Source organism: Mytilus trossulus, chromosome 6 (genome assembly GCF_036588685.1).
Source record: "Mytilus trossulus isolate FHL-02 chromosome 6, PNRI_Mtr1.1.1.hap1, whole genome shotgun sequence".
NCBI classification, from domain to species: Eukaryota; Metazoa; Mollusca; class Bivalvia; order Mytilida; family Mytilidae; genus Mytilus; species Mytilus trossulus.
Genome location: NC_086378.1, coordinates 90,387,948 through 90,402,087, shown reverse-complemented (window position 1 = coordinate 90,402,087; position 14,140 = coordinate 90,387,948). Strand labels below are relative to the sequence as shown.

Genomic DNA, 14,140 nt, shown 5'->3' with positions numbered 1-14,140 from the left:
TTTGATGACCGATAGATAAAGGATTATTGCATGCAGTGCTAGCATTGATTTTCTTAAAACGAGTTTATAAATGTAGTTATTGGTTAAAACAAATATAAATATGGCCAAAATCAAGTACACCTTTTATGGTGCGCTCGACTTTAGTGACTCAGCACGAGGTGTTTTGGAATTTACAAGTTTCTTAGAACTTTTTGTAAAAAATAAACACTAGCACATCATAGAAAATCAAGTGAGTAATTTATGTTTCAAATTTTATAACAAAAATCTCTGTATTAAAGGCTGTGGATTTTCTACAAAAATCTTGATTTATTTGCCACAAAGTCCTCCTTTTCTATCAAATGCAATGAAACAGTAAAAAATAATGCTTTGCATCAAGTTTCCCCTTGGAATATGTATTAAATGGCCTATCTCTATTATTCATTATATCTGTAGTTTTGATACAATTGAGGTTTGAAAAATTCGTACAAAAATGGCTACAGAAGGGTACATAAACCTTAAGCATGGTAAAGACTATAATATATCTATACAAACTGATAGACTGAAATTGTCACATCATTAAAGTGGAGTTAAAGTCTTATAGGATTGTAAGTATGTTTTATTTTATCACCTTGCACTTTTACATTTTGACATTTTGCAATGAGTTGCAATTGGTGGATAGCAACACTAACAGTCAAGTCACTGTAATACACTTAGGTTGTTCAAAAATCATTAAAATTTAGAGGGAATCATTCGAATTTAACCATGCTTGTGACATCACTATATGTTTATAACTAAAGAGACAGTACACCTAATGACCACTGACGAATTGCATATACAATTAAAAATGAAAGACACGTTAGCTGCATATGATAACAAGATTCAGGCTACACCGGCTGAAAAAATTATGTTCAAGATAAGAACCTGCCAGGGAGTCATGAGTAAACTTTGTGCATCTTACTTGGATATCTTATCTTTGTAATAAGCAAACTGTTTTTTTTAAACACTTACTTTTAAAACGTTTTATATACAGTCTCCTTATAAAATATAATCAAAAGATAACTTAAGCTGTCGTACTATAATTATTTAGTGTAAACTGCATTTTGTAAAATATATCACATACACGAGTTTTACATTTACAAGACATTTTAAGTCAAATTATCAGACTGGTACCTTTTATAACTATTCTTTAAATCATTTTAAGTTTATGGCGGGTATGAAGAAAACACGATTTAGTAAAACAAAATATGCATTGTAGTTGACAGAAGGGCAACATAAAGCGTGTCATTGATAAGTGGTAACTTCACCTTTTAATATATGTTTAATAATGAGGATTTTATCGACAAAAGTAAATATCAGTTATGTTTGAAAAAATAGGTTATCAGCTAACACCAAACATAATTACAGTATAATTGATTTATAGTTCAAGACCTTTGCTCAAAACATATGTTTATTCAAATTAATCTGTCACATTTAGCAAACATGCAAACATTACCAAAGTTTTTAGTTCTTACGAATCAGGAAGGCACAAGTATAAAGTTTACAAATTGAGAAGTACTGCATCCATTGGTTTTAATGCAGATTAAGCAAAAGACTTAAAACTCCAGTAATACTGGTAATGCTGTCAAGTACTATGTATGTCTACAACAGACCAGGAAGATACGTATATTGATAACAATCACCTTGGATATATCAGGAAGGGTTTTACTTATTGGCAACAGTTACCTACATTCTCAATGAAAATGTATATAAAGATGCTCTTGTTCAATCGTCTGTTATTCCTAACCAACGACAATGAAAGTTTTAGCTTTTGTATCCCTGATTGTATTTGACTTTGCAGTCGGTATTCCATTGCACATGTTTTATCCATATGGTCCTGCAAATGGCGATTCTCGGTTACCTACAGTGGACGATGGAAGTTCTAGTGAGATTTACATCAGTACACCATTTAATTTCTTCGGCAATCGTCACAGATCGCTTTTCGTAAGTTTTTATGTATCCCCGTGCGTACATTTTTAGAATGCAGCTCTTTTGCTCTTCATACAAAATGTAATTTGTTCAACGCTTTAACACCATAGAAAGTGACCACCGAATAAATAAAAGTTAAAAAGGCAAAATTAAATACGAAAATTTGAGGAGCACTAATGGCCAAAAACTACTATAGGTTTTCCAAATACAGCTTAGATAATTTATTCATAACGGTAGAAAACGCCTTAGTATTTCAAAAATGTAGTTATGTGAACAGTTAATTTATAATTATGAACATAATAGTGACAATTTATTTCAACACAGACTAGCTGACTACTAGTCTGGAGATATCATCGAGAAATAAAAATGCACCTGCAAATTAAATAGATGTAGTGGCATTTAGGACCATAGGCATAGGGCACTCTTCGGAAACAGACATTGGAGAGCATAGCTCGTAGAAAAATGATGAAATGTGTGTAGCAATAGGCCTTAGAAGATCAAAGTAGCAACTAGACTGATTCAGCCTCAGTAAAATTATAAAAACGACGAAATAAAGTCCATTTATTGGATGTGTATTTATATATTTAATCTAATTGTAAATGTCGACATTTTCTCGTATATTCTTTATAAACTTGTAACAATTGTAGGTGAACACTAATGGTGATATAACTTTTCTGTCACCTCTAATAACATATTCCCCTGAAGCATTTCCATATCAACAAAATACACAAATTATAGCTCCGTACTGGGGCGATGTTGATATCAGAAATGGAGGCGATATTTGGTTCAGGGAAACACGCGACCTGGGTTTACTTCAACGGGCATCGACAGAAATTCAAGCTGTATTTCCGGAACAATTGGAGTTTAATGCTACATGGATATTCATTGCAACTTGGAGCAATGTTGCTTTCTATGGTGCTAACCGACATGGAAGATACAGAGTAAGAATAAATTTTCAAATGACCAATTTTTGTTACATAAAAGCTGTATTAAAAAGTAACATCTTTACATAAAATTCTCAAGAACAATCGATGCTTGTTAGTAGTTCAACAATGATCCGAATAAGTGACGTTGGAATATGGACTTTAGGATATACGATTAAATTTGCATACATGAGTATTTTTAATTTGTATTATATTAGATTTTATTTTCTTTCCCATATATGGTCTAAATGGATAGACGAATATTTGTGGTCATGTCTCTTCGTGCGCACCTTTTAGCAGGTAAAAATCAACATTTTACTAAGTCAAGTTAAGTCAATATCTGACGACGTGTTGTTCGTTATTTGTACCGTATTGGAGGGATTGTGTGCCTGAAGTTGATGTGAGTTATTTGTTGATGTACTAACTGTCCAATACCTTTGGTAATTCCAGATGCGCTTTTCTAATGTAATATCAAGTTATAAAGATTAAGCACAAAAGTATTTAATTGACAATATAATATTTCTATTATTTAAAAATTTCAAGAAGTCTCTAAATATACTGCTAAAATTTACAGAAAAAAACTTACTTTGAATAAATCATTTGAATTAATCCAACATTAAGAACAGTAACTATCCTTCCCTAGATTTATATATTTCTCAGTATTACAGCAGAAACACTACATAATTGTTATCAAAGTCACCAGAATTATAATTTAGTACGCCAGACGCGCGTTTCGTCTACACAAGACTCATCAGTGAGGCTATGATCAAAATATTCATAAAGCCAAACACGTAAAAAGTTGAGAACATTGAGGATCAATTTTTTTTTCTGAAACTGACTTTATCAAGATGCTTGATTTCGTGATTAAGAACATATTTGTTACGTTTGAAGGACGTGTTTTTTCAGCATACTGTCGACATTCTAATTAGAAACAAGTGTGCCTCTCTTGGTACACACTTGTTTATTATTATGAGGTAGACTTCGTACAGGAACTTCATAGGAAGAAAGATAAGAAGTAAGCGATATCCTTTAACGTTACTTTCCGCTATATTTATGATGTTCTCTCACGAAATAATTCAAAATAAGCTGACTATGTTTAACGCTTCTATCCCATCGAACTAGAGATAAATGATACAACAGATACAGTTAAGTCGACCTCATATCTTGACTTACATCTAGAAATTTAGTTTAAGGAAGCTGGAGTCCGAATAGGTAACAAAAGAAATTAGACAATATGAAAATAATTCATGAATTTACAAAGGACTTCTAGCAGTAACAGACATGCCAGCCCCAGACCTCAACCAAACTGATTAAAACATTATGTCTTCAGCATATGAATATCAAGCACAATCCCTTCTGTAAGGGGTTTAGTATCATACCATCATAAAATATATGAGAGGAATATAACACCGTGTCATGCCACAACTAGTTTAAGAATAAATGTGTTTAATTCCGAGGCACAGACTCTATACGTGATTTGTACTCATCGTGACTAAGATTATAATACAATGTTGACTGCTGCACCCCTATTTGTGACATTTTTACCTATTATGTCTGTTTTTTGTTCATACATCGTTGTTGTCAGTGTAATGGAATTTTATTCAACTGTCATAACAGTGAGATGTTTATTTACTTTAAAACAGATTTAATCCACCATATTCTCCATTAGAAAATGTCTGTACCAAGTAAAGAATATAACAGTTGTTAATCATTCGTTTGATTTCTTTGTGCTTTTGATTTTTCTATTTGATTAGGGATTGTCCGTTTTGAGTTCAGTAACTTTGATATTTTCCTTTTTGCTGCGTTACGATGAAAATTATAACATAAGATGGAAATTCTTATTGAAAGTTCATTTGAAAATACATGTACATTCGTATATTGACTTCTACTGTCGATAACTGTGAAGGGAAACATTATTCTATTTTTTCAGCGATGTACATTCCAGTGTGTATTGGTGACTGATGGAATTCACTCATTCGTTATGTTTAATTATTACAAGATGCAGTGGACAACCGGAACTGCTACTAGTGGGGACAGCTCAACAGGGCTTGGAGGCACACCTGCTCAGGTAAACAACTGTAGCAGATAACAATTAAAATCTGTTAAAAATATATATGTGTCTATAGGTTTTCAGATTCAAATCAAATTGAACAAAATAAAAAAGTTGAAAAAATAATGGCATTAAATTAAAACAACTGTAAGGATGGCTATACACCCATGAAGATGTAATAGTATGTTATATGAATGTCAAAAAGACATTAATCGATGACACCACAAGACGTGTATAATGTTTCCCTCGGTTTTAGTTTGTAACCCGGATTTTTTTTTCTCTCAATCGATTTATGGTCTTTAAACATCGGTATTCTACTGTTGCTCTCAGGGACTTTACATATTTTTTTTTATATTTGAAAAATAATTGCATAAAGTGTCGGTCACGCGGCTTTTTTAAAGCTTTGGATTGTACAAAAGTTCGTATAGTTAAACATTAAAAGCTCGGTTGAGTTAACCTATAGAACACAAAATGATAGTTTTAAAAAAACAACATCACATAAGATTATAGCTGTTTGAATAAATGTATTTACCGAAAAATGTCACTATATGTAAAAGTAATATCCTTTTGAGGTCCTTTTTAATAGATGAATAAAATATCAACCGGAGTAAAGTAAAATGTCATTTAAACTTTTTTGTTATGCTTTCTAGGTAGGTTTTGATGCTGGGGACGGCCAACATTATTATGCTGTACAGGGATCTAGAACATCTGATATCATAAACGTTCCATGGAAATCCAATATTGCAACTGCAGGAAAGTTTATATTTCGAGTTGATATGATAACAGTAGAACAGGCTACATGTGAGTTTTGAAAACTATGGTGCATATACTAGTTATTTAAAAAAAAAAAGAAGTTAAGAATCTAAAGTGACCACATTCATCGGTTCAGAAAAAAATAAGATCAATGAAAATAGTTACACTAATAGTACAAATAAAAATGGGCTTTTTGCCAAATAAATGTATCTTCTGAAATGATCGAGGACATAGCCAAAACGTATGAAAATTTAAACCGTAAAACAAACGTTGCAGATCTGATTAACCAAAAATTATATCCAATATCAAATAAAGAGCTGTGGTATGATTGCCAAATGAGACAACTGTCCACAATAGACCAAATTACGTATATCGTAGCAGTATGCGTAACAGCTGGGCATTCAATTATAAGTATAATCCATATTATATAGAAATTACAAAAATCGGACATGGAATCAAACTTTCGAATATTCCTTAGATTAGATAACCGGATGCGAAAGGTATCAAAAGTCGCAAATAAACTGACACAGCAATGGCAAAAAAAAAATACCGATAGACAGAAAAAAGTTCACAAAACAAAGCATAGAAAACTGAAGACTCAGCAAAACTAACCACTTTAAAAATTGGGTTAATCTCAGGTGGTCCGGAAAAGGTAGCCGATCTTGCACTAGATGTCTTAAATAATTTCCATAAGAAGAAAACGTGTCAGTTGATATAATGACAAATTTTATAGAGGATTCCAATATTTTCTAGTATCACACTCATAAATCTATTTTTCGTTCAAAGTAATCAATGAATGTGATAACGAGATATGTCAAAATGAAGGGACCTGTGAAGATTTAGACGGATTAAATAGGTGGCGCTGTAACTGTATTCCTGGATTTACTGGTAAACATTGTGAAACAGGTAAATATTGGAAACATAAAATATGTTAGCACCCATGCAGCAAATATTTAACCAAATACAAAAAATACTGAAACAACTGAACGCATTAGAAAATAAGCAATAACTATATACATAGAGTTTTACCATTATGCCGCTACAGTTGACCACAACTCATATATAGATCGAGAACTTTCGATATAGAGACCATTAATATTTAAAAAAAAATCTGTTCTATCGTCATCCACACAAAGGAAGATTTTTTAACTTTTTATTTAAACTGTGACGTTTTAAACGTAAATGGGATATGAGGGTTTTGTAAGTGTTTGATTAACTGTCTGCTGTTGTAGGCTAATATACAAACATTAGCTTCTCACGGAACACTAATAATTGCCAATTCTAATGTTTTCGTGGACTCTTAATTGCCTACTCGTATTTTTCTTTGATCTGTGTTTTTTTTACAGGATATATATATGAATGTTTGATTTTCATTTATAATGTAGACACTGTAATCTTAACTTTAAATTTCAGACATTAATGAATGTGCAAGCACACCTTGTCAACATAGTGGAAAATGTTTGGATTTGTTGAATGCGTATAGATGTCATTGCAGAGACGGATTTACTGGAAACAGTTGTCAGATAGGTTAACAAATAATACCTTGAACATATCCTTGTTTATTTTTTATCGTTTCATACATTCAAGGAGTGTCGAACAGAAAATGTTCGCCATTCAGTTGCTGAACTCTTGAGTCCTTAGTTCATAGTAGACATTAAAAATATATGTATATCATAAATACGCATCAAGTCGAACTGTGTTGCAAATTTGAAATTATCCAATCTTTTCAAATGATAAAATTATTTATGTATCCAGGTTCAAATCAACCTTTAATCTTCAGTGCTGTACAACTTTGTACTTTTTTCACTTTCGATCTTTTATATCTGGGCGTCACTGGTGAGTCTTGTGTGGACAAGGCGAGTTTTTGGCGTATTGAATTTTAAACCTGATGCTTTTTTGTTATCTATTAATCATGTTTTTCTTTGTCTTATATGTTCTCCTATTTATATGTATTGTAGACCTGTAATATTATGTTGTCGTTTCAATGTTATATTTAATTTTGCCATTTAAGTGCGAGGTTTGGCATGCCACAAAACCAGGTTCAACCCACCACTTTTATTCCCCTTTAAAAGTGTCCTGTACCAAGTCAGGAAGATGGCCATTGTTATATTATTGTTCGTTTCCGTGTGAGTTGCATTTTAACGTTGAGTCGTTTGTGTTTTCTCTTATTTTTGAGATATTGAGATAAGACGTGGCACGGTACTTGTCTATCCCAAATTCATGTATTTGGTTGTCATGTTATACTTGTTATTCTCGTAGTGTTTTGTCTGATGCTTGGTCCGTTTCGGTGTGGTGTCGTTGTTCTCCTCTTATATTTAATGCATTTTCCTCGGTTTTAGTTTGTTACCCCGATTTTGTTTTTTGTCCATGGATTTATGAGTTTTGAACAGCGGTATACTACTGTTGCCTTTATTTACTCATGTTAACCTATCTAATACTAAGATATTGTTAAATTGTCATTTTTATTAATACATTTTATGGTTTTATTCCATCAAGTTTCTTTTTCAGTCGATTTTTAAGATATCTTTTGAATCTTTCGGAAAGATCCTTTCCAATATATTTATATATAATATATATAAATGTAAGTGGTCATAAAGGTTGACTTGCATTTTATAAAAATATTCGTTTGATAAGATTCTACCATGAGTTCCGAACGAATCTCATTTGTTATCATCCTACCTTATGTCAAAGTGTATAGAAAAAATAGAAATACTGATAAATGACCAGATCTTCTGAAAGCAATACATTTACCAATTACATACCCTTATGTTATAGAATGCGATCAACTTTTCATTATTATTTGTGTTATATGGACGATTATAACAATTTAATATAAACTTTTCATATTTTCATTCTAGATATCAATGAGTGTGGGAGTAATCCATGTATGCATGGATCAACATGTAGAGATAAGGCTAATTATTATCTGTGCGATTGTCAGTCTGGGTACATAGGTGATATCTGCCAAATAGGTAAAATAGTTATGATGTCAAGGCAATACAAATATTACCTCTATAACACAAACAAAATTATCATTCCTGTGATGATTCCTTGGCAAAAGTAATACTTATTTGGTAGTAATAAAATAGATGTGAGGAGACTGTCAAACAGACAACTCTTATTTAGGATATTATGGCGTTTAATAAAACAACGTACATAAATAAATCTATATATAAAAATTTTTGTACTTAGGAGTACGGAGTACCTTTTTTTAACGAAAGTTATGAATTTGTTGTTCACAGTACGAGTAAAGAAGTGAACATTAATTGTCATACTAAATACCTTTAACATATAATGATACGTGATATAACACAAAGTCAGTAAACATTGAATTCGGAATTGCATTAAACATATGATGATAAGATTCACAGTGTTCGTTTTATTAAGTCTTTTGTAGACGAAACGCTGTTTTGGAAGTCACCATTTTAATTATAGTATCTATAGTAGGAGTTGTTTAGTCATACGATAAAACAATTTGACGCGTTAAATTTCTTCTGTTTTATGGCTTTATATTATCGTTTGCCTATATTCTATAAATAAATATTTTGGCAAAAACTCAAATTCAAAGGCAAAAAGAAATAGGTCCCTAGTACATTTTCGGTGTTAATGAAGGTCTTGAAGTATATATTATGGTACTGACGTTGTTTTTCATGTTAATAACGCGTTAAAGTATTTTTTTATTTGACTTTGTAAATTTTTACTTTTACTGTTTAGTCTTTTGTTTTGGCAGTATCCATTTGAAGTGGCTCGGCACTTACAAATCCCGTCATTGTGTTGTTGTGTCAATGTAAATTTTTGTTTTATTTTCTTGCGGTTTTTTTCTTATATACTTTGTCTATATGCCTAATTGTATGTTTTGTTGACATATTTGCTTAACTTTGTAGTGATTGGGATTAGAACTACAATTTTTAACTATTATGTCTTTTGTTTTGTTCACACATCGTTGTCAATATAAAGGAATTCTCTGCGACTGGTATAGAAGTGAAGGGTTGTGCTAGCTATCAAACTAGGTTTAATTCACAATATGTTACATACGAATATATATATATACCATGTTAGGATAATGATAGTTGTTATTTATTTGATTGAGATTTTGATTTTGCCATTTGCTTAGGAACTTTTCGTTTAGAATTTTTCTAGGAATTCGGTATTTTGTTATTTTACATTTTATATATTGATGGTATTCCGTCACTTTATAACCCACAATTAAAAGAATACTTAAACTTGATATGATCCAGTGAACTTTAATTATCGAGCTTATAACATTTTTGTTTTCGAATGGCGGGTGGTGCACGACCTGTGACCATTGTAAACTACTGTTTGCCTAAATTAACCATTCTATTTTATTTATTCTATTTCCTTTAGTTTAAGGGCTAGGTGATAGTTTCTGTTACAAAACATTTTTGATTCTTATTTACTTTATCTATACAGAAACAGCGCAGCATTTACTTTTAGTAGATAGTCTTCCTTTTTATATTAGAAAAAATGCCTTTGCAAAAATATCTAATAAAAGGAGGGAGCATATACTAAGAAATAACAAATAAACTTAAAACCGGCAGCACCATTATAAAAAAAACAGAATCAATTTAAAAAAAACACTATGAGGAGGAAGACGAACGATTGAACACAGATATTTTGAAAAACACCTTATGTCTATTCCTTATATAACTTGTCTAACACTAAGCCATTTTCTAGCTTATAAACCATGGGCTCTGTTCCAGTCTCCAATGAATTAAAACAACCAACATCCCATGAATTAAATAATGACATAGAACAAAGTTTTAAAAAAGTAATCGTACTAAAGACGATCATTAAACAAATCTAACTTTGAAACTTCAGATGTAGATGAATGTCAAAGCAATCCATGTTACAACAATGCTACATGTGTAGATAGAACACCCGGATGGAACTGTGCCTGTTTACCAGGATATACTGGAAACAGGTGTCAGACAGGTAAGTACCAATAAGAATAAGAACAACAATATGTTTAACGTTTTAAACTCGTTAAATGAAATGACTTAGTATTCACCTATAAACAGATTTTAAACGAGCATTTTTCTATAACAACTGTAAACAATAAATTAATATGATCGCTCATACACCAAAGGTAAAGGAATATATTTATTTTCCAAGTTTACCTAATGTTTGTGTATTTACAATTTTGTTAAATTAATTCTATAGATATTATTCACACATTATCAATTTTCAGATATAGACGAATGTCAAAGTAGTCCATGTGAAAATAATGGAACATGTGTGGATCTTGTCAATGGCTATGAGTGTCTTTGTACAAATGAAACATCTGGACTGAACTGTGAAAAATGTATGTAGCTTGGTCTTTTATTATTCCTCAGTCATTTTGATGTATTAGGTATAATCTTACATCTTTTTCTAATGGACACAAACTTGTTCAACTTTAAATAAAATACGACATTTTATTTATTATAACACTGACTAAATAAGTATCAAACCTACATGGCCACAACATTACCAACTAAAAACACAGGTTTGATAGCAGCAGACACTACATTAAACACTTAATGCCCGTTAAAAAGGTGAATATCTAAAGTATCAACACGAGAAGATTCTTTCAATGAGGGCACAGCCATAGGGAAAATAACTTTTAAGGGTTGACAATTTTGGATATTCATCGATTCTAAGGGACCACACTTGTTTTATCATACCAAACTTACAGGGGAAGGGACTTTTGAACACTTACTTTATTTTTTTACACAATCTGACGTTTGAAAATACATTTGTGTTCTAGAATTTCTCGAAGGTAAAATCTTTTTGTAAAATATAGGCCCTGCAAATGACCGGTTATAAGAGTTATCATCGACTGCTGACATTTTATACATATCCAAAGCATTATTTCCTCGTCTTTCGATAGACTTCCAGTGTACCCGCGTGTTTGTTTGTGTCTGTACCGACATTTTCAGGAGAGATAACTTAAAAGTGCAAATCTAGACACGCAAAAGGTTATTCGCCGGTGAATAATATGGTTATTCACCGCTGGCGTAAATTTTACGGGTTATTCGTCCTCCCTAGCGATTAGATGAAAATTAACTGAATTATTCCATGTCACGTGATAAGGTGTATCAAACGTAGTTTATATATTTAAAACTGATTTTTGATTGGTAGTATATATGTTTTCCTAAGGGATGGATCATTGTTCATCGAGTCCTTGTCTTCATGATGGTATGTGTACGAATCAGTATGGAGGATATACATGTAAATGTTTAGAATCTTGGTATGGTGAAAAATGTGAATTCAGAGAAATTAACAGAACTCAGGTAATGAAACAATGAATAAGAATTAGTAGTCTTTTTCAGAAATATCATTTCTACAGCATTTTAAAGATTTTTCCTTATTTCAATGCATTGTTAACATCCATCTTATGAATTTCATGCTCAACACTATTTTTGAGAAGGTATGGTTTGGTGAAACATTTGAAAAACAGAAATACACAACAACTGGCATTAACTTTTTCTGTACCTTTCTAAATTAGTCTAATCAGAATAACATTATACATAACAGAACTGAAAATTCATAAACACTCTAATGTTTCCAATGCCGGACAACTTACTACATTGTAATAACAACAAAAATGGTACCAAATGTTCTGCACCAGATGCGCATTTTGACAATCAATGTTTCTTCAGTGAGGTTTGAAGCCAAAATATTTGAAATCCAAAGATAATTAATGAGGAAGAGATATAAACCAAAAAAGACAAACAAATATAGCCAAAGTCGGGGAAGGAATCTGAGCATTCCATGAGTTTGACCATCCAAGCGATCAATTTATAATGAGAAATGTATTTTTATTTGCCAAGGATACAACAATTCACCAGGGACCAAATGAGACATATCTCAGCAATTATCTGCCAACAACAAAGAACAACACCTATAACGCATTGCAAAATCTCTGAAAAAGTTGTGCCATAAACCGCTTAAGCTAGCTATGTACCAAGGGGAACCTCAGTGTTTCAATTAATCAATTTGTGAATACAGTAAATCATCAATCGTTTATATTCACTTTCAACACTGTAGTCGTTACTAATAGGCTGGTAAAACTCTCAGGGCAGGAACATTCTCAAACCTTTGATAACTATATTGTATTTTTGATTATCGTGTTATGCACTTCATATTATTCATTTATTATATTTCAAAGCTGTGTACTGATCTGGAATATACCGAATGCTCCTGTTTTACTCATCAGCTGAAACCAAAACCAAAATCAAACAAAATATTAATTGGTAGTATAGGATCTTTAATAGGATTGTTTATGACTATTATGTTTTACACTACCTGGATGTTATTAAATGGAACGAATAATCAAGAGAATAGGGTTGACCCAGAGAAGACAAAAATATTTCCTGAAAACCAACCGAAAAAGAATGAAAATGCATTGGGACTTCTTGATAAAAGTAAATCACCAGTAGGGAGTGACATTCGGCAGAAGAAACATCACAACTGTTTTATGGATCATAGTGGATTCGATTTTTCTAAAATTTATGTAAACAAAGATGGCAGCAAGAGAATAATTAAATGCAGACATCAAAGAGATTCATGACAATGATTAACCTTACGGTAGCTAGAGTAATCTCAATTAAAATCTTTAGAGTTTTGTTTTAAAATTATTTGTCTTAATGTAGTATATACCATGCTTTTATAAAAAATATTATAAAAGATATTGGTGATTAGCATAAGAAAAAATGGGGTCGCCGAACTCTTGCTATATGATAAAATTGATTAATTCCCAACACATTCTTTTGTAAAAGTTACCTTATATAAATTATCTCCCCTTATATTTGAGTTGTATACCCTTAAGTGAAAAATTAAAAATAAAAGATGGTAATACTCAGTTTTTGGGGTTTTATTCACACCTTTCCAAAGGATAGATAAATAATAGGATGAAAATAAAAAAATTAAATTGTGTTATGCAATGTTTTAAAACGGTTAATAATGCATGGTGATACGTAAAAATAAGTTTACATGCGTACCATCAATTAAGGAATGGAACATTGTAATATGCCATCTACGAGCAACACGGCTGGTTCCACGTAAGGAGTAGGATCTTCATACCTTTCTGAACACCTGTGAGCGAATTTTACTGGGGTTCGTGTTGCTCAAACCTTAGTTTTGTATTTATTGTTTTGTTAACTTTTGTTTGTCTTCTGTGATTTTTGGTACTTTTGCCATGGTATTGTTGTTAATCTGGACTTTTTGTTACCAAAGGTTGTTCTCACGATGCAAAATATGAAGATCACGAATGGTTTTCTTAATACAACTGTATAAACGAGTTGCTGTTCACAAGGAAGCCTTTTAACACGCAGGGAAGCTGAAATCGTCCCTTCGTAAGTTTTATGGACGCCATCACTAGTTGGTTGACCGTTATGAAATATCCGTTTCGCAAATGATACCGAATATGCTCTTAATGTTGCAGCTACAATCCCATTCCCCTTTTTTG

At 31.8% G+C, this 14,140-nt stretch overlaps 1 protein-coding gene across 1 annotated transcript; it reads left to right on the top strand.

Annotated features, from left to right (window-relative positions):
* The first annotated feature begins 823 nt into the window (after positions 1-823).
* LOC134723119 (sushi, nidogen and EGF-like domain-containing protein 1) lies at positions 824-13,243 on the top strand. Its single transcript, XM_063586760.1, has 12 exons — positions 824-917; positions 1,817-1,959; positions 2,592-2,885; positions 4,798-4,935; positions 5,568-5,718; positions 6,457-6,576; positions 7,084-7,197; positions 8,529-8,642; positions 10,510-10,623; positions 10,880-10,993; positions 11,830-11,963; positions 12,842-13,243. The coding sequence occupies exons 1-12, from the start codon at positions 824-826 to the stop codon at positions 13,241-13,243; spliced, it is 1,932 nt and encodes a 643-aa protein (XP_063442830.1).
* Positions 13,244-14,140: the final 897 nt, after the last annotated feature.